Source organism: Lethenteron reissneri, chromosome 9 (genome assembly GCF_015708825.2).
Source record: "Lethenteron reissneri isolate LAM-NWPU_2019-01 chromosome 9, ASM1570882v1, whole genome shotgun sequence".
Taxonomy (NCBI): Eukaryota; Metazoa; Chordata; class Hyperoartia; order Petromyzontiformes; family Petromyzontidae; genus Lethenteron; species Lethenteron reissneri.
This window is the reverse complement of record NC_083787.1, coordinates 10,499,323-10,526,571: the sequence shown is the minus strand read 5'-3', so window position 1 is coordinate 10,526,571 and position 27,249 is coordinate 10,499,323. Positions and strand designations below refer to the sequence as shown.

The following is a 27,249-nucleotide window of genomic DNA, read 5'->3' as shown; positions in this document are numbered from 1 at the left end:
TGGCTAGTTTAGCCCAGTTCAGCTCCAAACCATTCACAGTTTGGCAAACCTTTTCATAGATATCCTCTCTTCTTGGTTCTATCGGTAAAGTCACGTAGAAGGGAAGTAATAAAATAATAAAAATAAAACATAATAAAATAATTCTCACGACGTTTCGGCCACAACGCAAGCAGCCGTCCTCAGGTGAAAACCAGGTCTGTCGGGGAGACAGCGTCTGAATGAAACAACACACGAGCTTGGAGCATATATAAGCTGGGTTGGAAATGGGGGAGAGAGCGCCTTGACAAAAGAATTTGCATATCAAGAGGAATTTAGCATATTTATGGGAAATGCAGGAATGTGATTAGTACTACATATGCCCGTGCTGCATATGATATGCAAATTATTTTGTCAAGGCGCTCTTTCCCCCGCTTCCAACCCAGCTTATATATGCTCCAAGCTCGTGTGCTGTTTCATTCAGACGCTGTCTCCCCAACAGACCTGGTTTTCACCTGAGGACGGCTGCTTGCGTTGTGGCCGAAACGTCGTGAGAATTATTTTATTACTTCCCTTCTATGTGACTTTACCGAAAGAACCAAGAAGATGAATCCCTGCAGTCACGAAAGCTTTAAATCGAAAGATATCCTCTCCTGTAGTTGTTCCTTTGATGCTTTGCAGTGCAGCAAGCTCTTCTGTGACTTTGAAATAGTCATTCGTCCCACGAATAAAAATTAGAAGTTGTGCAGAATCACGAACATCATTGCTTTCGTCGAGTGCCAAGGAAAAATAGGAAAGTTTTTTTGTGGAGTTTTGCAAATGCTGATGCAAATTGTCTCCCATTTCTTCAATCCTCCGTGTAATTGTAGGTCCTAAAAGACTCACTGTACTAAATAAATCGGCCTTCTCTGGACACATCTCTTTGGCAACAGAAAGAAGGCATTCTTTAACAAATTCTCTCTCCACGAATGGTCTGCCAGTGCACGCTATTAGCTTGGCAACTTGAAAACTTGCTCGCAGTGATGAAATATTTAGCTGCTTCTGCTTCACAAAAGTATTTTGCTGAGTTGTTAATGTATTTTTCAGTTTTAATATTTTATCTTTTCTCACTTCTCCGACCAAACAAGCATATTTATCTTTATGTTGAGTTTCATAGTGTCGACGTAAATTGTATTCTTTGAACACAGACACTATATTCTGGCATATCAGACACACAGCTCTTTCCTTGTACTGCATGAAAAAGTAATCATAAGTCCACTGTTCTTTGAATATCCTACACTCCGAGTCAATTTTTCTCTTTCTTGACATCATTGTTCCTTAGGGAGTCAAAATTGCTATTAGTAAAATACCAATATATATACAGCGCTACAAAAACAATATACCAGCAATAACTTTGCCCACACAGAGACATACAGACGGCACTGCCCATCAATGCAGTCTGATTGGGGGGAACTCCGCCCCCTCTCCCTCTTCCACCAATGACCGTCCTTCTCATGTAGAAAAAAAGTAACAGACAGGCAGTGGCGGCAAAAACACCCGGCGGGCCGGATAAATGTTCTCGGCGGGCCGCATGTGGCCCGCGGGCCGTAGTTTGAGGACCCCTGCCTTAGACTATATATTGTAATATTACACTATGTATTATTCTACCCACCCTACCAAGCTGCCAAGCTTGGTGGTGTTCATTCAGACGCTGTCTTTCCGACAGCCCTGTTCTTCACATGAGGACGGCTGCTTGCGTTGTGGCCGAAACGTAGTGAGAATTGTATTTTATTGTTTTATTTTTATTATTTTATTATTTCCCTTCTACGTGACTTTACCGAAAGAACCAAGAAGACCTCGAATCAGGTTCCAGAAGATCATAAATGGGCAAAGACACGCCCCAATGGGCAACGCCATGCCCTCTTCTAGATATGGGCTGATCCGCACAGGATTATTTCCTCCAGGACAAAGAACGGTATAATGAAAAAGCGTTATAAGAGGCAGCGCTGTAAGGGGTATGCCTGTAATAGGTGACGTTTCGGGCCGTGGCCCTTCTTCATAGTCGGGAGTGTTTATGATTACACCGGCGGCTAGAAAACAAAGACACAATTCAATTTTGGAAGCAGTTTCTGCGGCATTGCTTTATTTTTTTCTTTGAAACAAAGAGCTGTACAAGCATTCAGAACACAGTGAAATATACATTTCCATTCAATACTTGTGGCGTGGTTTCCTGCTTATGTGCTCGAGTTGTGGGAACTCCCACCAATAATATATGAAATGATATGGAATCCGAAGGTATACAATGAGTCGACACATTACCTAGTTACTCTCATAATCAGGTGACATTAAACGTTAAAACTCTCTATGCAGCATTAAGCAGGATTGTGTGCTTTTCTCTCTCTCGACAAAACCATGCTAGCGCACGTGCCGTGCCGTAGCCTAGTTGCTGTTCTGCCATGTGCCGGTGCCACTTTGCGCACATGACGACGAAGGTGACGACGAAGGTGACGGGTGTCGTGACAGTCACTGCACGCTGGTCCACTTGTCGTCGAGTTCGTATCCCTTCATCTTCTCCCGGACGAAAGCGTCGAACTCCTCGTTCAGCGCCACCGTGAACATCGTCTTCCAGTCGCCCACGGTCCCTGTGAGCGAGTGAAGGTGCCATCGTTACAGCCGCTCTGCCCTAAGAAGCTCCCACCCACTCAAGCTCAAGCATGTGGTGCGAAACGTTGGAACATCGGCGCTGTACAAAACACATAGTGGCACAACCACCACCCACCCCCCTAGTATAATTGCTGGAAACTTTACGTGAAAGTAAGTTCAACATAAAATACAAAAATACCTGGGAGCTGGATATAGATTGAGAAAAAACTTCGTAAATCCTACCAGCAAGAGGTTTGCTTACATCCAAAAAGTGTGAAGTGAACAACACGGAGTATCTGTACGTGAGCCCCGCCCCCCCCCCCCCAAAATCAGTGGTTGCTGGAGATTACGTCATCGCTCCCGCTGCAACTAGCCAATCGGCTGCCAGAAAAACAATGCTGACGCAAGATGGCTGTCATTGTGGCAATATGACCGCTGTGACGTAAATGTGAGCGTTGTACAAGCATGCGAGGTGCTCGCTAAACGGGAAGCGGTAGTGGTGGCGGTTAGCGACGCAGCTCACGGGCCAACATCGGTGACGATTATCTGAACCGGTCCTGGGCCTCCCCTAGGTCGACTCAGCCTCAAAGAAATACCTGGTGCGTTGTGTAAACATCGCCGATGGGGAGACAAAGGCGGCCGGGCGTGGTGTTGGCCACCCACCCCCTCGTGTGCCGTGTCGGCCTTCAGAGGTGCTTCGTTACACAAATACAAAGATCCCCCGTATAGCCTGAACAGACTATTTGGCGAGTGCTTTTAGTGAGCACCTATAATGGCCGGTATGGCACGCGAGGGGGTAGGTGGCCGCACTACGCCCGGCCGCCTTTGCCTCCCTTCGTGGCGATGTTTACACTCGCTAACACACACACAATCACACATCCATCGGTGCACCTCCGCGCACCAAAACTCACCCTTGCGCATGAACTTTTGCCCTCTGTCGAAGTAGGTGGTTGGTACCTGAGGATGAGAAAGATAAACATTTTATTTTCACGCAAACTGAGTCTCCGAGACAACCGCAACCCAGGCGATTACGACGACTCGTCGGCCTCCTGCTGCGTTCCCACGCTCACGAGGACGCAGACCGGAGCCGTGCCGGACCGGTCAAGGGGCAGGGCCCGGCTCACGTTGACTCTCAACAACCCCGCGAGAAGAGTCTTCACAAACGTTGGGAGGATGGAGCGTGCGCCACCGCCGCCGCGTGCTCGAAGCCACCGGTGTGACCATCACTCACATCAGGACATCGACAGCAGGCCGATCGCGCACATCTCCTTCGCCGAGCCACGTCGTGCGCGCGTGAGCCAATGTCACCCGACTGAGACCCATGGCGATACAGCGAGCCGCGAATCAATTGCTCATCGTCCTAGAATCTCACCGAGACCCAAATAACACTGCACCCAACTTGCTGCCTTTAACATTCCTTCTAGATTTGAAGCTTTCGTGACTGCAAGGATTCATACTCTTAGGTTTTTTCGGTAAAGTCACGTAGGTAAAAATAAATATAATAGAAATAACATTCCTCCTCCTACTCAAACCTCCTACTCAAACAACACCGGTGGTGAAACCATCAGCTGCATCAGGACATCGACAGCAGGCGGATGCGCCACCCCACCTTCACGAATGGAAAATTTAAAGACGCAAGCTATGGTAGAGCGATTGTGGCCATACAACCCAAACTCTGGACCGCATAACAAACCACTGTGGTCTACGCTCCTTCAATGGAGGATGAGGAACAGCAAAACACGACACGAACTCTCTCTCTCCTCGACGTAGACCTCGACGTTGGCGTCTCGCTCCTGAACGTATTGCCGATGCCGTGATGCGCACGAGTCGAACAGAACTGGGGTTAGGATCGGGGTCGAGATCATGGCTTGCAGTAGGTTTCGTACCTCGCTGTAGTTGACCATGTTGTTGTTCTTCATGCTGGAGAAGCTGCAGTGGTCCACCACGGCCTTCAGCTTTTCGGCGTCCAGCTTCTTGCCGAGGAAGGTGGCGATGCGAGTCACCGAGCCGGCCAGGTCCTGGGGGGGGGGGGGGTCCGGGTGGGTTGGGGGTGGCGGGGGTGGTTTGTGGTTTAGCGAGTGGATGTGTCGGTGGGGAGATGTTCACTGCTTCGCCTGGTGTACAGAAGGAGGTCGAGGGTTCGACCCCGACGCCTGCTGTATATTTGGAGTTTGCGTGTCTCTCTCTCCTCGTGGTCGCGTGGATTTTTCTCCGGGTCCTCCGGTTTTTCCCTCCGCATTGAGAAACACGCGTTTAGAATATTTGACTGCTATACAGTTCCACATCGATAAGCCGCTTCGTTGAGCTATGTAGCTCAGTGGGCCCTACCTGGAAATATTCAAATAGTTGGTTCGTTAGTAGCCTCCCCTAGGTTGACTCAGCCTTATACATGATTACTTTGTGCGATGTAACATCAGCGCTGAGAAGACAAAGGCGATCAAGGCGTGGCATTGGCCACTCACCTTCCCCCCATGTACCGTTCCTGCTTTCATAGGTGCTCGCAAACAGCACTCGTCCCAGCAATGTGTTAAAGACATACAAGGGATCTTCGTCTTTGAGTGCCTAAGTGAGTCGATGTGTAATCCAGTGAGTGGATGGTTGTATGTATGTATGTTGAACTTCTTTCGGAGTGCACCAAATCAACCGTGCTAATCAGATTTGCGGGAGTGAAGAAATGTGTGATTGGATGGGCGATTGAGTGGGTGAATACGTACTGTATGTGAGTTGTGAGTGCAGTGGGGAGTGAGCGAGTGGGCGGTTATTATGAGTGACCACATACGAGTGGGTGGGTGGGTGACTGAGTGGATGTGTGGGCAAGTGACTGGCTGAGATGTTGATTGAGTGATTGGGGTGGGTGAGTGAGCGAGCGAGCGAGGGAGCATCTCGTACTTTGCGCAAGTCTTCATAGGCGATGAATATTATGTTGGCTTTGTCTCTCACGTCCATCCAGGTCTTGATGTGCTCGAACCAGGACCCAAAGGAAACTGCATCATCAGCAAAATGTGGAGGAAGAGGTTAGCACGGTTGGCTACGTAGGTTGCGAAAAAGTTTCACATACATAGATACAAACTAATTACCGTTACAAGTGAGCCTCAAGTCACTCACGCTCTCGGTCACAAGATCCAACAACTGAAATATTCATACTCTTTGGTTCTTTCGGTAAAGTCACGTAGGTAGAAAAATAAAACAAAATAAAAATAATATATCACGACGTTTCGATCGCAACACAAGCGGTCGACCTCAGGAGGAAAAAATAATCTAACAGTTCCACTATGACTTTACCGAAAGAACCAAAGAGTATGGATTCCTGCAGCCACGAAAGCTTCAAATCAAGATTGAAATATTTATGTTTTGTGCTTTTTAGATGATACCGCGAAACAATAAGTCGCCTGGTTGTTGGAGAATACAAATGACGAAACTCATACGTGGACAGTACGCGTCCATCAAATATCCATCTCTCCACATTAAAATATATTGCAGTGTTCTTTACACATCCCACCAGGCGCACACGCACGGCCTTCTAGGAGTCAGCGGCAGCATTGCTTTCAGGAGAAGCCCAAGTGGTTTGGTTTCGACGGCGCAGGGTCTCATCAGAATCAGGTTTGTCTCGGAATATATGCTCACGTTGCTCTCCTGTCACCATAACTACCCCACCACTTGCAATAACCCCACTCTTTATTTTGACCACTATCATAGTACAATCATACCTCGGTATATGACCGCTTTGGAATAAGTCGAATTTGGAATACGTCGTGTTTTGACGAGAAAAAATTGTCTTGGGATACGACGTCTTGCTTGGGATACGACGCGCTTGCTAGAACTTGTATGGGTCAGGGTGAGTCACCGCGTGCCCTGTTCACGACTCATCACAATCCTCGTAGGCTATCAACTCCTCTCAGCAAGGTAAAGTGATGTTACATTTTATTTTTGTTTCAATTTATTTTTTTATTTTTTTATGCATTTATTTTAATTTATGTATGCCTTTTAGTAATAAATAGTGTCTAAATTATTTTATACAACCCCCATTAATGTATAATATGCCATATAAAATATAATTTCTTATACTCTGGAACGGATTATTTCCTTTCCCTTTATTTCTTATGGAAAAAATTCGTTTGGTAAACGTCATTTTCGGTATAAGTCCTACCTTCTGGAACTAATTAACGACGTATACCGAGGTACCACTGTATTACTATTTTATAATTAGAGTGTTGTAAAGCGCCTTCGATTAAGGCACTATATAATAAACTTTTAAAAAATATATATAAGATAATAGATCCGCCAAACGTCACTGACCAGCGTGATGATGTACGCTTAAACAATCCTCATGACCCAACGTGGTGTGGGGAAGACGCCTTCCATCCAGCAGTGGAGGTGTGGATGACGAGTAACGTCTGATCACAATTATCCGTGCATGTATGTTGCACTTCCTTCGCACCGTACGTGGCCAGCCATGCTAATCGGAGGCGTGATGGTTTTCCGACACACTGGGATCATGCGTAGGGTGGGTAAAGTGCTGGGAGCAGTTGCACACGGAGCACAAATGAGGTGAACAAACTCTTGCCCTACTGCTTCTATCCATGCCACTCAAGCGAAGTTGTTCAGCTGGGCACTTGAGTTAGGCAGTGACAACAACATCGGCTAAGTTTATCTTCAACAATCGTGACATCGGGCAGCCAAATCAAGTTTTTACAGATTTATACAAATCTCTTTAAGCTCTCCCTTCACTCCACTCTCTCTCTACTCCATTCCACATTCTCTCCCTCCACTCCCTCCCTCTCTACTCCACTCCACATTCTCTCCATCCACTCCCTCCCTCTCTACTCCACTCCATATTCTCTCCCTCCACTCCCTCCCTCTCTACTCCACTCCACATCTCTCCCTCTACTCCCTCCCTCTCTACTCCATTCCACATTATCTCCCTCCACTCTGTCCCTTTCTACTCCACTCCACATTCTCTCCCTCCACTCCCTCTCTACTCTACTTCACTCCACATTCTCTCTCTCCCTCCACTCCATCTCTCTCTACTCCACCCCGCATTCTCTCCCTCCACTCCCTCCCTCTCTACTCCACTTCACATTCTCCCCATCCTCTCCACTCCCTCTCCCTTTCGCAATCCCTCCGCGTGCTCACGTTTTTCGTGCATGAAGTCCGACACGAAGCCCTCGAACGACTCCGGCTTGCGTAGGAATTTCGCCATGTTGTGAAAGTGGTAGAACGATATGAGCGTGTCCTTGGGGTTGCGGTACACGTAGACGACCTGAGGGATAGGGGGGCCGCAGAGAGGAGGGACAGGGGGGTTCATAAAAATTGAAGGGGGCAGTCAGGATACCCTCCCCTCTCCGCCTCCCACCACCTCCAAAATGTACATTGGGGAACCATGACACGTGGAGAGAACAATGATGTAGGTGTGCGGATGGTGGTGGTGATGGTCGTGATGATGGTCATGCGTCGGGGTAGTGGTGGTGATGGGTCAGATAATCCACGTGTAGTGTACACACAAGAAGGATTCCTCTATAGACCGATGCAGCTTATTGGAGCAAGTGCTGCCAGCGAGCACTTACGGAGACCAGCACAGCTACGAGTGTGCGGGTTGCCAACGCCTCAAAGCGCACCTAGCCTGACACCTGGGTGTGTCACGGGGCAGACCCAGGTGCCACGGGTCGACTGACTGACATGACCGAGATGACTGGGGACACACCCAGGTGTCACGGGTTGACTAAGATGATTTACAGATGCACCAACTGTCCTCCACACTGTACCAACTTGTTTTGCGTTTTAGCCGCCCAGCGCCCTACTTGCCACAGAAGCCGATCTAGAAACCGCTGGTACCGGTCATCGGCAAGTCTACTCAGCTCCACATCTTTCTGTTCCACGTCAGTCCATCTCTTCTCTAGCACGGGCCTTGCCCGTTTAGCTCATTCAAAGACAAAGATCCCCCAGTAACAGCCTTAACAGGCTGTTGAAGCAAGTGCTGTTAGCGAGCACCTATGAAGGCCGGCACGGCACACAAGGGGGCGAGTGGTTAGTAACCATGCCCGGCCGCCTTTGTCTCCCGAGTGGCGATGCTTACACACCGCGCCAGATTCTCATTTGAGGCTGAGGCCATCTAGGTGAGACCCAGGACCGGCTCAGATAATCGTCACCGGTGTTGGCCGTGAGCGGGAGTCGAACTTGGGTCGTCCAGGTTCGTAGCGCGCTAACCGCTGCACTACCGCTTCCCACTCACTCAACAACAACAAGCGCCATTCGCCACTAAGTGGCGGTGACGTAACCACGACGCTTGTGCCAGGCTATGTGCACCTTGAGGCCACGTGAAGTGTCGAACGCCCACAGGCAGGAGGTCACGGGGCAGACCCAGGTGCCACGGGTCGACTGACTGACATGACCGAGATGACTGGCTGATGCAACACCTGCGCCCCCTACTGTGCCAACTTGCTGTGCTCTAGCCACCCGGCGCTCCGCTCGTTGTTGTGAGCATCGCTCCTCTACCCTCCGTTGTTGCTGGAGGAGGGCGACTGCCTCCAACTGCCTAGTAGCGTCCTTCACGAGCCTCCTCCACAGAGGCCGATCTTGACACCGCTGGTACCAGTCATCGGCAAGTTCACTCAGCTCCACGTCCTCCTGCACCACGTCACTCCATCTCTTCTCTAGCCCGTGCCACACACCCACAAAGATCCCCCGTGTAGCCTTAACAGACTGTTGGGGCAAGTGCCGTTAGCGAGTAGCACCTATGAAGGCCGGAACGGTACACGAGGGGGTAGGTGGCCAGCACCACGCCCGACCGCCTTTGTCTCCCCAGTGGCGATGTTGACACACCGCACCAGGTACTCATTTGAGGCTGAGTCGACCTAGGGGAGGCCCAGGACGGGTTCAGATAATCGTCACCAGTGTTGACACAGAGGCCTATCTTGACACCGCTGGTACCAGTCATCGGCAAGTCCACTCAGCTCCACGTCCTCCTGTACCACGTCACTCCATCTCTTCTCTAGCCCGTGCCACACACACACCCACGCACGTGCGCGCTCACCTTGCCCTTGCCCTGCATGATCTGGGTCGGCGCGAAGGTGGCGTACACGTGGGTGGTGGCTAGCCGAGGAGACTCGCGGTTGTCCAGGTAGCCGGGGGCCGTGGCCAGCTCGAGCCACGGCGCGCGCTTCCAGTTTGGAACCGACTCCACTTTTGAGATGTCACCGTCGTTCATGATGAGACTCAGGATCTCCTGCATCCACGTGGTGCCTGGGTGGGGAAGGGGGGCAGGGAGGGAGGGGGGAGGGGTGGTGGGGTTGAGTTGAGGACACGATCGGGAGATGAGATCCAGATGCTGTGCTGCGAGATGCGTGCGTGCCGCGATGTGGATACCGGACGCGCCCTCTGCATGCCTCAGTGTGTCTCTGTGTGTGTGTGTTGAACTTCGCACTGTACGCAGCCTACGGTGCTAATCGGAGATGTATGTATGTGCGCATGTTGGACTTATTTCGCGCCGTACGTAGCCAACCGTGCGGGGGAAGGACAATAAACTTAACACACAAAAGCAGTTTTAAAGACATGTGCTGTCAATCTAAAATGTGTTTGCAATCTTCGTGCGCGGGAGGAGGGGGGGCAGTGTCACTTGACGGTGCACCCATCCTGGCACACAAGCGTCGTGATTGCCATCGCTGAGTGGCGAATGGCGGTGGCTTTGTTGTTGTGTGTTGCGTGTGTGTGCGTGCGTCTTAGAGACGCACACACGTGTGTGTGTGCTTTTGTCAGTGTGGACTTTCCCTAGGTCGACTCAGCCTTAAACGAGTACCTGGTACTCATTTACTCGGGCCACACAGGCAAACTGGGCGTGGTGGTGGCCACCCAACGACCCTTTTGCACGGCGTTCCAGCCCTCGCAGGTGGCTCGCGAACAGCGCTTGCACCATCAGCCGTCGTGTAAGACACGAGGGGGGGGGGGCGTTGTCTTTGTAGCTCGGCAATGCCTGTAGTTTATTGAGTGTCTCTGTGTGCATGTGGGTCATGTGTGTGTCTCTCTCCCCCCACCTCTCTCTGTGCAGGATGTTTAACTTTCCCTCTGTGTGCGTGCCCCTATGTGCGTGCGTGTGAGCGCGTCTCTATGCATGTGGGTCATGTGTGTGTGTTTCTGTCTCTGTGTGTGTCTCTCTGGCCCTCTGTGCCCCTGTGTCTCTCTCTGTATGCCCCCCCCCCCACCTCTCCATCTGTACAGGATGTGTCTCTGTTCCTCTGTGCCCCCTGCGTGTGCGAGCGCGTCCCTCCTTACCGGACTTGGGGTAGGTGACGTTAAAGACGTCGTCTTCGCGCACAGGGAAGTTCTTGGTGTATGCGAGCCCCTCTCGCGAGATGACGTCCCCGGGGAACAGGCAGCCGTCGACCTCCAGAACGGCGTCCGTAATGTTGACATCTTCTGCAGGCGGGTCCATCGCTACTCGCTGTGTCGTCTCGGCTCTCTCACGCGGCGGGCAGTAAACGAGATCCGTTACCCAAACTTGGCAAAGACGGCGAATGGGCGAGGGGGGCTCGCTTCACCTTTTTTATACGGTCCGCTGCCCACGTGACACGACGTCACAGTGCCCCGGGGAGGGTGGGGGAGGAGGGGTCTCTGATGCTCTCCACGTGGTCGCGGCCCTTACTGGGGGACCTTAACCCGTGCTGCGTTCTCTTATCTCCGCATGAGGTGATACGAAGCAAAAAAATAAGTGTTTTCTTTTTACAGCCTTTCCCAATAATGATTAACGTTTTTTTTTGTTTAACAGCACACCCACGAGGAATGTGCAAGTCTCGAGAATTCACGTACTGTTATCGATTAGACACAACGTATATATGTGTATCGATGATATCCATCGTGGGTCGGAGAGAGAGGGAGGACCACGTGTGTTTATAGAACGCACGCTTCAGAGGTTTGGAGGGTTGGCGGCCGTTGGGGCGGGTGGCAGACGCGAGATTGGTAGGCGTCAGAGGGCCATGTACACCGTGGAGATGGAGCGATGAAATCAGCTGGTGTGCGTGTGCTGGAGGGATTGCTGGGGGAGCGGTGGTGCAGTGGTTAGCGCTAAGTTGCCCTACGAAACCTGGCCACCCCGGTTCGATTCCTGATCACGGCCAACACCCAGTGACGATTATCTGAACCGGTCGTGGGCCTTCCCTCGGTCGACTCAGCCTCAATTGCGTACGTGTGCGCGGTGTGCAAACATCGCCACGAGAGAGACAAAGGCGGCCGGGCGTGGTGCTGGCCACCCACCCCCTCTTGTGCCGTCCCGGCCTTCATAGGTGCTCGCTACCAGCACTTGCCCCAACAGTTCTGTGAAGTCTATACGGGGGATATTTGTCTTTGCATCGCGAGACCCAACCCCCCGCCCCCCGCCCGACACCCCCCACCGTGAGCGATTGCGATGACTTGGGGAAGGCATCCATTATTTCCTTTCTACGTGACTTTACCGAAAAAACCAAGAATATGAATCCCTGCAGTCACGAAAGCTTTAAGTCAAAAAAATTATCGAACTTCCTTCGCGCCGTACGTAGTAGCCAACCGTGCGAATCAGAGGCTGGCTGGGGATCTGAGTAAACAATGAGCGAAGCGAATAACAAACAGCTTCTTCTTGGTTCTTTCGGTAAAGTCACGTAGAAGGGAAATAATAAAATAATTAACATAAAACAATAAAATACAATTCTCACGACGTTTCGGCCACAACGCAAGCAGCCGTCCTCAGGTGAAGAACAGGGCTGTCGGAAAGACAGACAATTGTATTTTTATTATTTTATTAATTCCCTTCTACGTGACTTTACCGAAAGAACCAAGAAGATGAATCCCTGCAGTCACGAAAGCTTTCAATCGAAAAATAAAACAAACAGCTTGGCCAAGGTGGTAATGGATACCTGCGTCAGGGTCGGTAACCCCGAGGAGGCATTTGTGGTTAATGATCCCCCGGGGTCCCGGGTCCGTTGCAATGGAATTCACTTTAATTGTCGCCTGCCAAGGTCTCGTACAGAGTTGTTGGTGTCGTTGTATCGCCTGCGCCGGTATCCCTGTTCTGTGTACAGTGTGTGTACGGTGTGTGTGGGCTGTGTGTGTGTGGTGTGTGTGTACGGTGTGTGTACAATGTGTGTGTGTGCGGTGTGTGTGTGTACAATGTGTGTGTGCGGGGTGTGTGTACGGTATGTGTACGGTGTGTGTGTGTATGGTGTGTGTGTACAATGTGTGTGTGCGGTGTGTGTGTACGGTGTGTGTACGGTGTGTGTACGGTGTGCGTGCGGTGTGTGTGTGTGTACGGTGTGTGTGTGCGGTGTGTGTGTGTGTACGGTGTGTGTGTGTGCGGTGTGTGTGTGTGCGGTGTGTGTGTGTATGGTGTGTGTGTACGGTGTGTGTGTACGGTGTGTGTGTGCGGTGTGTGTGTGTGCGGTGTGTGTGTGTGTATGGTGTGTGTGTACGGTGTGTGTGTACGGTGTGTGTGTGTGTATGGTGTGTGTGTACGGTGTGTGTGTGCGCGGTGTGCGTGTGCGCGGTGTGCGTGTGCGCGGAGTGCGTGTGCGCGTGTGTGCGGTGCGCGTGTGTGCGGTGCGCGTGTGCGCGGTGCACGTGTGCGCGGTGTGCGGTGTGTGTGCGCGGTGTGTGTGTGTGCGGTGTGTGTGTGTGCGGTGTGTGTTTGTGCGGTGTGTGTATGCGGTGTGTGTGTGTACGGTGTGTGTGTACAATGTGTGTGTGTAGGTGTCTGTGTGTACGGTGTGTGTACGGTGTGTGTGTGTGTACGGTGTGTGTGTGTACGGTGTGTGTGTGTACGGTGTGTATACAATGTGTGTGTGTGTACGGTGTGTATACGGTGTATGTGTGCGGTGTGTGTGTGGTGTGTGTGTGGTGTGTGTCCGGTGTGTGTGTGCGCGGTGTGTGTACGGTGTGTGTGCGGTGTGTGTGTGTACTGTGTGTGTGTACGATGTGTGTGTGTGCGGTGTGTGTGTGTGTACGGTGTGTGTACGGTGTGTGTGTATGGTGTGTGTGTGCGGTGTGTGTGTGTACGGTGTGTGTGTGCGTGTGTACGATGTGTGTGTGTGCGGTGTGTGTGTGCGCGGTCTGTGTACGATGTGTGTGTGTGTACGGTGTGTGTGTGTGTGTACGGTGTGTGTGTACGGTGTGTGTGTACAATGTGTGTGTGTACGATGTGTGTGTGTACGGTGTGTGTGTGTACGGTGTGTGTTTACAATGTGTTTGTGTGTACAGTGTGTGTGTGTGTACGGTGTATGTGTGTACGGTGTGTGTGTGTACGGTGTATGTGTACAATATGTGTGTGTACAGTGTGTGTACGGTGTGTGTGTGTGCGGTGTGTGTGTAGTGTGTGTGTACGGTGGGTGTGTACAATGGGTGTGTGTACGGTGTGTGTGTACAATGTGTGTGTGTACGGTGTGTGTGTACAATGTGTGTGTGTGTACGGTGTGTGTGTACAATGTGTGTGTGTGTACGGTGTGTGTGTACAATGTGTGTGTGTGTACGGTGTGTGTGTACAATGTGTGTGTGTGTACGGTGTGTGTGTACAATGTGTGTGTGTGTACGGTGTGTGTGTACAATGTGTGTGTGTGTACGGTGTGTGTGCACAATGTGTATGTGTGTGTACGGTGTGTGTGTACAATGTGTGTGTGTTTACGGTGTGTGTGTACAATGTGTGTGTGTACGGTGTGTGTGTACAATGTGTGTGTGTGTACGATGCAACGGGGAGGCGATTCCAATTCGCTTCCCTATCACGACCATTAACAGTGGCGACGATTCGAAGCGGTCCTGGGCTTCCCCCTAGGTGGTCTCAGACCTTAAATGAGTATCTGGTACGGTGTGTAAATAAAAGGTTGGTTGATCACAGACAGATGCTGTCAAACTCCCATCCCGTGGGAGTCTAGAAGCAGACTTAACCCTGCTTCGCCAGGAGAAGGCGGAATACCACGTGGACTTTAGGGAGTTGTGCGGAATCTCTCCGTGACCCACCAGCCATTGGCTGTTGTCGCACGCGGCACTGATTACGCGCGGGGGCCGATGCACCGTGGCCAATCCACCAATGGGCATAACAACCCTAATCTCCCACGACTGTGAGCCATCCGTGGCCGTGACCCCTTACCGACGACAGCCGAGTTAATGATGAACTCCAGACAACGCGATTTACGCCCGCTCCAAGGCGGTGTTTAGTGTGCATTATTTCTATTTTTTGCTTTCATTATATCATGAAACGTGGCATCTCGCCGGAATGTATCGCCTCGGGAGGGTTGTTAAGAGAGTGGTGCGCGGAAGGCGATCTCGCAGAGCTACCACTGAGATATCCGCGCAAGTGCCCTCTGTTGCCCAGCCAGAGGCAGCGGCACTTTGCCACTCTCTGCCACGAAGTCGAACCGATTCGTGGAATGGCCAAGCGCGATGATTTGCGAGAAATAACGAGGGTGGCAGAACTAAATGTAATGGGATGGTTTATTTAAGTGCGCGTGCCGGTCATTGGGTACGGGCGGGCGGAGACCATTCACTCTCAACTAAACTATTTTTTTTATTTTTCGATTTAAAGCTTTCGTGACTGCAGGGATTCATCTTCTTGGTTCTTTCGGTAAAGTCACGTAGATGGGAAATAATAAGATAATAAAATGTTAACAATAAAATTCTCACGACGTTTCGATTGCAACACAAGCAATCATCATCAGGTGTGAAAACCACAGCAAGAAACTTTTCTTGTTTGTGTTGCAATCGAAACGTCGTGAGAATTGTATTGTTTTAGTTTTATTATTTTATTATTCCCTTGTACGTGACTTTACCGAAAGAACCAAGAATATTTTTTTATTTTATCAGCTAAGGACCACTGCGCTATATAGACCTCATTTAGAAGCAGCCTTGTCACAAATGACAGTTCAACGAAGTGGCTTATCACGTGGAAATTTCAAGCAGCTAAATACTCGAAACGCGTGTTTCTAAATGTGGAGGGAACAACCGGAAAACGAGAAAAATCCACGCGACCATGGGGAGAGAGACACGCAAACTCCAAAAATATACAGACGTCACGGTCGGCATCGAACCCACGCGCTCCTGTATACCAGGCGAGGTAGTTAACATCTCCGAGCCACCGCGGCACTGGACCTGGGGAAGCGGTTTAATCACGGGAGGCCCCCCATAATCTGAACCCAGAATCTCAAAAGTGTCAAGGCCAGCATTCTGGTCTCTCAGCCGTCCTCTATCTGATCGCGTGAGGGTTAGAGGCCAGTTAACTCTGTCGGAGTCAACGCACCCGCAAAAGTGAGCGACCTCGAGAAGGGGTAATGGACCTTTATGGCCAGTTGTGCAATTTGTGGCGATGGCGGTTTTGCCTCCTATGACACAGTCGCAACACATGCGTTATGCAAAGACAAATATTCCTCGTATGACCTAAATATACTGTGCTGTTAGCGAGCACTTGTGAAGGCCGGGACGGCACACGAGGTGGTGGTGTGGTCAGGACCACGACATAGTAACGATGCTTATGCATCGCAACTGGTACTCATTTGAGGCTGAGTCGACCTAGAAGATGGCCCAGGACTGGTTCAGATAGTTGTCACTGGTGTTGGACGTGGGTGGGAATCGAACCCAAGTGGCCGAATTCGTAGCACAGCGCCCTAACCGCTACACTCCCGCTCCGCACGCACACGCTGACACGCACGTGCCCAATCTCAATCTTCACTGCACTCAACGCTTTCTCTGCACCCCACGGGGCTTCTGTTGAGCAATCATCAAACTCGTGTAGAGTGCAATAACTTTATTCGGATGTTCGCTGACAACATCGGCAAATGTGAAAAGTCATTTCCTCAGCAGCCGATCGCTCCGCCGAAGCCTCGCCCTCTCGCGCCCCGCGCTGCGGGTTGTGACCCCGACCCTGGCGCCCCGGGGTCGTGCCGTGGTCTTCAGACCACGCGTGACCCCCGACGGAGGAGTGGGGCCGTCAGGATGTTGGTGAGGCTTGCTGGAGCCACGTGATCCCCCTTTGTTCCTCTGCGTGAAGAGTTCCCTTGCACCCCAAGCATCACCATCACCACCCTCTTCATCTTTACCATCACCACCATCTTGAGTTCCACCATCACCACCATCTGCATCATCTTTAACATCACCACCATCTTGATTGTCCCCATCACCACTATCTTTAGTTCCGCCATCGCCACCATCTGCATCATCATCTTTACCATCACCACCATCTTCAGTGACACCATCGTCTTCATCATCTTTACCATCACCACCATCTTCAGTGCCACCATCTTCATTATCTTCATCTTTACCATCACCACCATCTTTTGTTCCAGCATCACCACCATCTTTACCATCACCACCATCTTCAGTGCCTTCATCACTACCATCTTCATCATCTTTACCATTACCACCATCTTCAGTGTCCCCATCATCTGCATCATCCTTAACATCATCACCATCTTCAACATCACTACCATCTTGATTGCCTCCGTGAACACCATCTTCCTTTTTGCCATTACCGCCATCTTCATCACCACATTTAGTGCCACCAACACAACCATCTTCATCATCATCTTTAACATCATTACCATCTTCTGTTCTGCTATCACCACCACCACCATGGCCAACACCACCATCGCCTGGATGCAGCGTCACTGTTGTCCTATGTGCATGTGAGGCTTCCCCGGGCAATTCTTCCAATGACATTTTCACAGCTGAGTCTTGCAGTGATCGTTCCACAGGAAATGCTGGTGATGCCTCTGGCACAGGTAATGCTTCCAATGCATTCTTCACAAGAATCGCATTCAATGACTGCTCCACAGGTGCTTCTGCCCTTGAGTCATCCGCAGGGGGCGATCCCGTTGACATCTGTACAGGTGACTGCCATGAGCCTTCCACAGGTGATTCTTCCAGGGAATTATTCACAGGTGACTTTGCCGAGAACTCTTGCACAAGTAATGCTTTCAATGAATTCTTGACTGCTGAACCTTCCAATGACTGCTCTGCAGGTGATTCTACCAACGGCTCCTGCACAGGTGAGTCCAATGAGTCGCTTACGGGAGGCGGTCCCAACAACAGCTGCACAGGTGTTTGCGATGCATTTCCCACAGGTGACGATGCTCTCGACGTGCGCTCCACGGGTGATACTCCTGCTGGCACCTGCGTGGGAAATTCCTCCAACGGCTCCTTCGCAGGTAAATTGTCCAATAACTCTCGCAGAGGGAGTCCCTCTGGTAGATCCTTGACGGGCAGCGCCCTTCAATAACCGCTCTGCAGGCGATTCTTCCATGTGAGATGACTCCAATGGTAACGCGTCCTCCGCAGGTAAATTTTCCAACAACCGCCTTACCGGTGACACGGCCAATGGCTCCTCCACTGGTGATGGCTTCGTAACGGATATCTTTGCAGGTGATCCCGCTACAGGTACCGACCATTTAGGCACAGGTACCTCCTCCACAGGTACCTCCTCTACATGTAACTCTTGCCCAGGTAAATCCTCCGCACGTACCTCCTCCACAGGTAACTCCTTCACAGGTAACTCTTGCCCAGGTAACCCTTCCACAGTTAATTCTTCCTACAGGTAACACTTCCAATGATAGAATATCTGCAAATAACTCATCCACAGACATGTCTCGCAGAAAAGACTCGATCTTAGATAACTTTGTGAAATCTAATATCTCTATAGGTGACTCCTCTGCAAGTTTCTCTTGTAAAGGTAATGCGTCCACAGATAACTCTTGCTCAGGTAACCCTTCCACAGGTACCTGTTTCACGGGAAACAATTCCATTGATATAATCTCTGCAAATAACTCGTCCACGGACATATCTTGCAGAAGAGTCTCCTTCTTTGGTAACTTTTCAAAAGATAACATCTCTACAGGTGTCTCCTCTGCAAGTGATTCCTGTCGAGGTAACTCCTCCGCAGGTAAACTACCGGGCCACGTAACCTCCTGGCCAGGCATTATGAGCTCTTCATTTGACAACTCATTCTTCTGGCCTGACCTGTTGGCGTTTTGGAGTGACTTCTTGATCACCTGCCGTGACCTCTTGCTATTCCGGCCAGGGCTCTTCAGCATCTTCGGTGAACTGCCGAGCCCCCGAGGCGACCTCTGCGACTTCCTCAGTGATCTGTTCGTCTTCAGCGGCCACCCCTCCGTCTCCCGGCTCGACTTCCTCGTCTTCTGGCGTGGCGCACCCCCCTTGGCGCGTGACCTCTCGGCCATCTCGGTGCCCGCCGCCCGTCCGCTGGGGAGCGAGTCCGTCGTGCCTGGAGGCTCCCACGCCCCCTCTTCCTCGGGGCCCCCCGCATCGGCCCGCGATGGGGGGCGCTCCTTGGTGTCATTCCCGAGGCCTCGCCGGGCTCCAGGCCGCTCGTCCCTCCACCGCGCCTTGGCTCCAGCGGCTTCTGAAACGAGAACGAAAAAGGGACTCGTCGTGGTGCCGCTCGCCGCTGCTGCATTTGGCAGTGGTGTGCAAGCACGATTAACAATCAAGTTAAACAACAATTAAACCTCAACGCATTCGTCAACGACGCTGCGTGTGGTACGCCTTAACAGGACAAAGTATATCACTAGGCGACGTTTCGGGCAATGACCATCCATCATAGCAATCGTTTTTTTTTCCCAATGAAAAAGTAAACGGTCTCTGCACACACACATATATAGCAATGTCTAACAATACACGTGCAACACAGAAACTAGGGGGAATGCAACCACGCCGTCGGTGACTTAGCCCGCCATGCGGTTTGTAAGCTCGCGTGTCACTGCTCGGGCCATGTTCGCTGCTTAACTACCACCGCAAACTGATTCCGCCTCCTGATTTTTTTTGTTTGTTTCGGTAAACCGATAACCGATTATGAAAGTGGTCACCGGCTTACCTCGGTGTACTGTACGGCAACTCGTCGCTTGATGCGTGCTCACGCAACGCGTTTGCACTTCAACACAGTTGTTCCGTTTGGGAACGCCTTTGGCGCGTCGCGGAACATGAACCGCGAAAGCGCGGAACGCACGCCGCTATAACGCGGGGAAATGCACCGTCACAACGTGGATCTGAGCGGTCGACTACCAACTACTTCCTTGAGCTGCGCGGCTGATAAGAGTAACACGGCGGCGTACCCCCAGTTATTTGTCCTGCCGTCTCGCTGTGTGTGCGTACCAGCTCGACAAACTTGATCATTCAATCGTTTATGGAGAAATTGCTTCTGCCAAACGCGGCACTCAAACCGCGTTAAACGAGGACTTGCAGTACTCGTTTCAAAGCCCGAGATGAGGAGCCTTCTGCTGATCGCTCGCTGCTGTTGCTTCTCACGGCTTCATCTCAACCAACATCCCTGGGGGTGCCCCTCAACCCCCCGCCGTCCAACCCGATTGGGGATGCCAGGACGGCCCGAAGCATCTGCACCTACACCACACCGCCACGAGGGAGACAAAGGCGACCGGGCGTGGTGCTGGCCACCCACCCCCTTCCTGTGCCGTGCCGGCCTTCATAGGTGCTGCTAGCTAACAGCACTTGCCCCAACAGTTTGTAAAGGCTATAGGGAGGCGGGGGGGTCTTTGCGTCTCTCTTTTTTGCACGATATTTTCTGTCCCCACATCTGTCTCCGTTTAATAATAAAAATGTCCAATCGTAACTCTGGTAAGCCTCGCTGATTGTCAACACTCGTCTTCATGAGGCCAATGCCAACCATTCGTGAGTGATACTCTTAGGTTTTTTCGGTAAAGTCACGTAGGTAAAAAATAAAATAAATATTAAATAATATAAATAATAATTACTGTATTAAGTAAATTCAGCTGTGACGGTCCCACCTGATGACGGAGACTTGTGTTGCCTCCGAAACGTCGTGATTTGTTATTTTATTTCTATTATTATTTCTTTTTTTTATTTTATTTTTTACTTACGTGACTTTACCGAAAAAACCTAAGAGTATGAATCCTTGCAGTCACGAAAGCTTCAAATCTAGAATTCGTGAGTGAGTTTAACACGGGCTGCACGTCGTACTCAGATTGTAAATGTTGATTTGAAGTTTTCGTGACTGCAGGAATCCATACTCTTTGGTTCTTTCGGTAAAGTAAAGTAGGTAGAAAAATAAATAATAAATCACGACGTTTCGATCTCAACACAAGCAATCGTCGTCAGGTAGAAAGATACAGCAATAGAACTGCTGTATCTGTCAGATTTTTCGACCTACGTGACTTTACCGAAAGAACCAAATAGTACAGATTGTAAATGTCGTGGCTTTGCTCTCCAACACACCGGCGTGCTGAACTAGTAACGAATTGGCATGTTCTGTTTACGTGACAAACCTTACTAGTTGGCTGTGTCGGGTGGTGGTGGGTTTAACGACACATTTCTATATGTAATAACCCCAAAAAAACCTCATGCATTCGTGAGTGGTTCGCTTCCACCCACTAGGGGAGTATCCTCAACGCTCTGCGAACAGGCAATAATCCATTACACTCCTGCCATCTTCTGGTCACATCGCAGTGCACACCTACCTGGCACCACCAGACATGGTCTGCCATCCAAGTAACTGGCGCATTCGGTTGATCATGGTGGTTAGTGCTGGTGGTCAGATGACGCTGATAATGAGCATGGTTAATAATTGTTGACTGCTCGCGTTTACGGGATATGTAGAAATCCGGCGTGTAGACGATTCATTTGGGTCTTAGGCGTGTGTAGCTACACGTGCCTTTATAGCGTCTCTCAGAGTTGAGAGACGCTATAGGGATGGGGGGCGGAGATGGGGTAGAGGACAGGGGGTGAAAGCCAGCGGTGGGAGAGAAAGGGGCAGGGCAGCTCAGGGTTGAGACTCTGACACATTATTCAGTATTCGGAGTCGGGAGGGCTAGGTTAGTCGAGCTGAGTTTGTGGACTCGTCACAGAAGAGACGCCACTGCTCTCCTTCCATCATTCGCTGGCAGCATTTCAGATATTCACCCCGCGGCTACTCCTGGAGCCGTACACCACTGGCTCCGGTTCGAGTGCCACGTTGATTTAGTTTGACCGGGTAGGAACTCAAGAGGCCAGGATGAATCTCATTCGGAAGAGTGACCTGGGGAATTATTCTGCCAGTAGGGGGGCGATGATTGCTGCTCCTGTTTGCGATCCCAACCAATTGAGTAATTTGTATTTTTTCGAATTTGAACTGTGACATCGCCACACAGTGGCCTACTCTTGCGAATGACGTCAATGGGATCTTTGACGTCAACTGCGAAGCAGACCGCGTGTAGGAGCATTACGTTTTTGTTACAAACCGGAGTAACAACCAGGATGGCCCACTAGATTTGAATCGTGAACCTCTGCAACGCGCGTCACTCGCAAACCTCGAGATGAGGAAAATAAACATACTCTTTGGTTTTTTCGGTGAAGTCACATAGGTATAAAATAAGCGTGGCCTGCTATTGCAGGCCACGCTTTCCCACCTGATGACGGACGCTTGTGTTGCGCCCGAAACGTCGTGATTTATTTTATTTTATACCTACGTGACTTTACCGAAAGAACCAAAGAGTATAGATTCCTGCAGTCACGAAAGCTTCAAATCAAGATTGAAAAGAAACATTGCTGAGCGAACCTCAACCACACGGCACAATAATAAGGGTTCGGGTGGTGCAGTGTTTGTGCAGCTGTGCGGCAGAGTCAAGGTCCTGAGAGCAGGGCTATGGGATATGGGTCCTGGAACCGGGGTCAGAATTCAAGGGGCACGTTTGCGTTGCTGACCGTGGCGTGGGTCCACGCTCCACATCGGGTCCAGGTCCCAGGAGGGGGCGAGAAGGGGTGACCACGTGTCCGCTGAACCCGCTCCACGCGTGTTTCCACGCCTCACCAATTCCTCCTCCTTTTGCTTCATTGACCTAACAACAACAATGACGATGAAGATGTATTTTTTTTATTTGACCAGGTAAGGCACACTGAGCTATATAGCTCTTTTTCAGAAGCGACCTGACCACAAATGATAGCTCAACGAAGTGGCTTATCACGTGGCAATTTATAGCAGCCAAATACCCTAAACGCACTTTGATTCTTAATGTGGAGGGAAAAACCGGAGGACCTGGAGAAAAATCCACAAGACCACGGGGAGAACATACAAACTCCAAATATGCAGGCGTCAGGGTCAGGATGGAACCCACGACCTCCTGCGTACCCGGCGAGGTAGTTGTCACTCAATGTGTCTTTCCTAGTCACCGGTAAGACTAGAGAAGGCACGTGACCAGTAGCCACAGGCACATCGACGAGAGGCATACTTGACGTGGTGTGCCGTCTGACGAATTATTTCCGGGTCGCCGACCAGGAAAGACCCTGGTTGGAATTAACGTCTGGTCCAGATGCTTTGGGATGTGTGGCCGATTATTTTTTTGTCCATCGGGTGCTCTGCTCTGCGGGAGGAAATCCGAGTTCCCAGAAGAAGATTTAAAACCCCAGCACGCTTATGAGATGATCATACTCAAAAGCTTCGCACACGTGTCCTCAAAAATACAGTCGATGTCGTGGCATCTCCTGGCTCCCCTCACACGTGTGAGTGACCCGCCAACCCTTGCCGCCAAAGTGCCGCAGACAGACAGTGCCGTCGACGACGATGGTGATGTACGCCACGTGGAAATGTTGGACAAGGAGGTTGGTGGTTGCGGTGATCGTGACTACGGTCGTGATGGTGGTGGTGATGATTATGAGGATGACGGGGTGTAGATAATGAGGGTGATGATGGTCGTGATGATGATTAGATGATTATGATGATGCTGATGGTTATTCTGCTGATGATTATTCTGCTGCTGCTGCTGATGATTGTCGGTGCCCTCACGTGAAGAAGCACCGCGGCCGCTCCGCGCTGTCCGTGCTGAGGGGACGACTCGGGCCCCTCTCCCGGACCCTCCACGCGCCACGTGAGCCCCCCACTTCTGGGGGGCCGGGTGGACGTATGGAGATGTTCCGCCTGCGCGAACACGCTGCTGATACCGACGACGACGCTGCTGCTGCTGATGATAATGTTGCTGCTGCTGATGATGATAATGTTGCTGCTGCTGCTGATGCATCGGCTACTGATGCTGCTGTTGCTGCTGCTGATGATGATAGCCACTCTGCGTGCACCTCCGTCGGCAATTTCTGGCGGCTTCTCGCGCCGTTGCCACGAGGAGGAGCCGCGGAGTTCGGAGGCTCCCGGTTCGATCTCAGGCAGAGGTGGGCGCGGGGGTTGCTGTTGTGGAGTGTCGGGAAAGGGAAGGGGGTCACGGCGTAAGGGGATGCAGGGGGGCCCTGGTAAGGGACTACCCAGGGATACTGGTAGGGGGATAGAAAGGGTCTCTGGTAAGGGGATACAAAGGGATAGTGGTACGGAGGCAGATATGGACCTCGGTACAAGGATAGACTGGGATTCTGGTGAGGGGATACAGAGAGATAGTCGTAAGGGGGTACAAATGTGCCCTGGTAAGGGGGTACATAGGAACCCTGGTAAGGGGGTACAGAGGAATTCTGGTAAGGGGGTACAAGTGGATCTTGGTAAGGGGATACAGAGGGATCATGGTAAGGGGGTACAGAGGGATCTTGGTAAGGGGATAGAGAAGGATCATGGTAATGGGGTACAGTGGGACCCTGGTAAGGGGGTACAGAGGGATCTTGGTAAGGGATTCTAGAGGAACCCTGGTAAGGGGGTACAGTGGGATCTTGGCAACGGGGCACAAAGGGATTATTGTAAGGGGATAGAGAGGAACCCTGGTAAGGGGGTACAGAGGGGTAAGGGGATAGAGAGGGGTCGTGGTAAGGTGGGTTAGAAGGATCTTGGTAATGGGGTACAGAGGGATCTTGGTAAGTGGGTACAGAGGGGTAAGGGGATAGAGAGGGGTCGTGGTAAGGGGATAGAGAGGGGTCTTGGTAAGGGGGTACAGAGGGATCTTGGTAAGGTGGGTTAGAAGGATCGTGGTAAAGGGCTACAGTGGGGTCTTGGTAAGGGGATAGAGAGGGACCCTGGTAAGGGGATAGAGAGGGATCTTGGTAAGGGGGTACAGAGTGATCTTGGTAAGGGGATAGAGAGGGATCGTGGTAAGGGGGTACATAGTGATCTTGGTAAGGGGATAGAGAGGGATCTTGGTAAGGGGGTACAGTGGGATCTTGGTAAGGGGGTACAGTGGGATCCTGGTAAGGGGGTACAGTGGGATCCTGGTAAGGGGGTACAGTGGGATCATGGCAAGGGGGTACAGTGGGATCCTGGTAAGGGGATAGAGATGGATCCTGGTAAGGGGGTACAATGGGATCCTGGTAAGGGGGTACAGTGGTATCGTGGTAGGGGGATAGAGAGGGGTCGTGGTAAGGGGGTACAGTGGGATCATGGTAAGGGGGTACAGTGGGATCATGGTAAGGGGATAGAGAGGGATCGTGGTAAGGGGGTACTGTGGGATCCTGATAAGGGGGTACAGTGGTATCGTGGTAAGGGGATAGAGTGGGATCATGGTAAGGGGATAGAGAGGGATCTTGGTAAGGGGGTACAGTGGGATATTGGTAAGGTGGGTTAGAAGGATCTTGGTAAGGGGGTACAGTGGGACCCTGGTAAGGGGGTACAGTGGGATCGTGGTAAGGGAATAGAGGGCCACTCATGTGACATAGCAAGGCGGTACCAGAATCCTGTCTCTTGAGTGGTTTCGCCATTTCACCCCCTTCTGTCTGTCTCTCTCTCTCGTGTCAGGGACAGCAGTGGATCGATGGCTGTGAGACCCCCTCCCTCACGCCGGCACACGGAGTTGAGGATCGCGGCTCACGGATGCCGAGGCCCCAAACTGCGCTTGCGGCGACGGTGTCGGTAAGAGGAAGGAGAGTCCGGAGCGAAGTGGTCGTTTGGAGTTGGTGACTGACGGTTCTCACGCCTCGTGCGCGCGTGAGCCAACGTCCAGCCGACATGAGACGACCCCCACCCACCCCACCACGACGAAACAGCGAGCCGCAAGTCCATTAAGCGATTCCTCATCATCATCATCCCGACCTAGAGTAAGCAAGAGCAACAAGAAGTGAAAAAACTATTTTCGAATTCGGTCTAAAAAAAAAAAAACTCTCAATATTTCAAGAGCAGCAACGCACTGTGTGGTGGATGCGAGACGGCGGTGGTCCTTCATGAATTGTGTCACGAGACAGTCCTTGGCGAGCCGCATGCGGCTCCGTAGCCGCAGGTTTGTCGACACCTGACCATGGTAAACTGGACTTCCATGGTAAACTGGACTCCCATGGTGAACTGGACTCCCATGGTAAACTGAACTCCCATGATGAACTGGACTTCCATGGTGAACTGGACTTCCATGGTGAACTGGACTTCCATGGTGAACTTAATTCCCATGATGAACTGGACTTCCATGGTGAACTGAACTCCCATGGTGAACTGGACTTCCATGGTGAACTTAACTCCCATGATGAACTGGACTCCCATGGTAAACTGGACTCCCATGGTGAACTGAACTCCCATGATGAACTGGACTCCCATGGTAAACTGGACTTCCATGGTGAACTGGACTCCCATGATGAACTGGACTCCCATGGTAAACTGGACTTCCATGGTAAACTGGACTTTCATGGTGAACTGGACTCCCATGGTGAACTGGACTTTCAGGGTAAACTGGACTCACACGTGGAACTGGACGTCCATTGTGAACTGGACTCACATGGTGAACTGGACTCCCATGGTAAACTGGACTTCCAAGGTGAACCGGACTTCCAAGGTGAACTGAACTCCCATGGTAAACTGGACTTCCAATGGTCAGGGATCGGCAACCAAAATAACAAGCAGAACCATTTTGTTAGAATTCCAGGAGCCCGCGCTGCAGTCCTCAAAGAGCCGCACGTGGCTCCAGAGCCGCGGGTTGGCGACCCCTGCCCCAGAATCTCGTCCAGACCCAAACAAACAACCGCACCGACCTTCCCCGCCACGACAATCCTCCTCTTCCTCATCCTACTCGAAGACGCTGGGTGTGGTGGAACCATGAACCGCCTTCACGAACGTACGATGTGAAGACGCGAGCCGCAGCCGTGCGGTTGTGGCCATGCAACGCAAACTCTGGACCGTGACGGTGATGCCTCTCCGCTCTAGTGCTGCCCTCCTCCTCCGACGAAGGATCGAGAACGGCGAAGACGACACGAGACGCCTCCTCCCTCGTGAGTAGTGGCGAGTGGACGGACCTTCGACATCGCCACTGAGAATGGGAGAAGGATCGATTCACCCGTCATAAATCAGGAGAAAGATCAATCCCCGTGCTGAACGACGAAGGCCTTATTCCAAGCCGCTCCTTGGGGAGGCCCCGCGCGACAACGTCGGCTCAACGAGCTGCATTGTTCTTCCAGTTGCCGAACGAACGCGTTACGAGGTCGCACTCGTTACACACAGAGGGCTTGGCCGCATATGAACCACACTCGCCTGGTTCGTCTCGTCAAGGAGCATCAACCATCAAGTCAACCCCGGTCATCCTCGCAGCAGCAGCAACAGCAACAGCAGCAGCAACAGCAGCAGCAGCAACAGCAACAGCAGCAGCGCCTTTTGGCTGCTCGCGCGGCGCTTTCAGATGCGCTACTGCGGCCGTCTGGAACGCTCTTCCGATGTTAGGAAGCCGCTGGAGCGATGCACTTTTAAGTGATCTAGATCGAAAACGAAGTTGTTTAGAACTGTTTTTGGTGTTCAGTTTGTTGTCCTTGCGTGCGATTAACATGGTTTGCTACGTACGGTGCGAAATAAGT

The 27,249-nt window shown here is 51.3% G+C and overlaps 1 protein-coding gene across 1 annotated transcript; it reads right to left on the bottom strand.

Moving 5' to 3' along the window:
* Window positions 1–2,078: 2,078 nt before the first annotated feature.
* Window positions 2,079–11,126, bottom strand: LOC133340226 (sulfotransferase 2B1-like). The gene is made up of 7 exons (XM_061548255.1): window positions 10,864–11,126; window positions 9,629–9,837; window positions 7,732–7,858; window positions 5,488–5,582; window positions 4,485–4,616; window positions 3,510–3,555; window positions 2,079–2,597 (listed from the first exon to the last, which is right to left on the bottom strand). The coding sequence occupies exons 1-7, from the start codon at window positions 11,021–11,023 to the stop codon at window positions 2,479–2,481; spliced, it is 888 nt and encodes a 295-aa protein (XP_061404239.1). The 5' UTR covers window positions 11,024–11,126; the 3' UTR covers window positions 2,079–2,478.
* Between the last annotated feature and the right edge of the window lie 16,123 nt (window positions 11,127–27,249).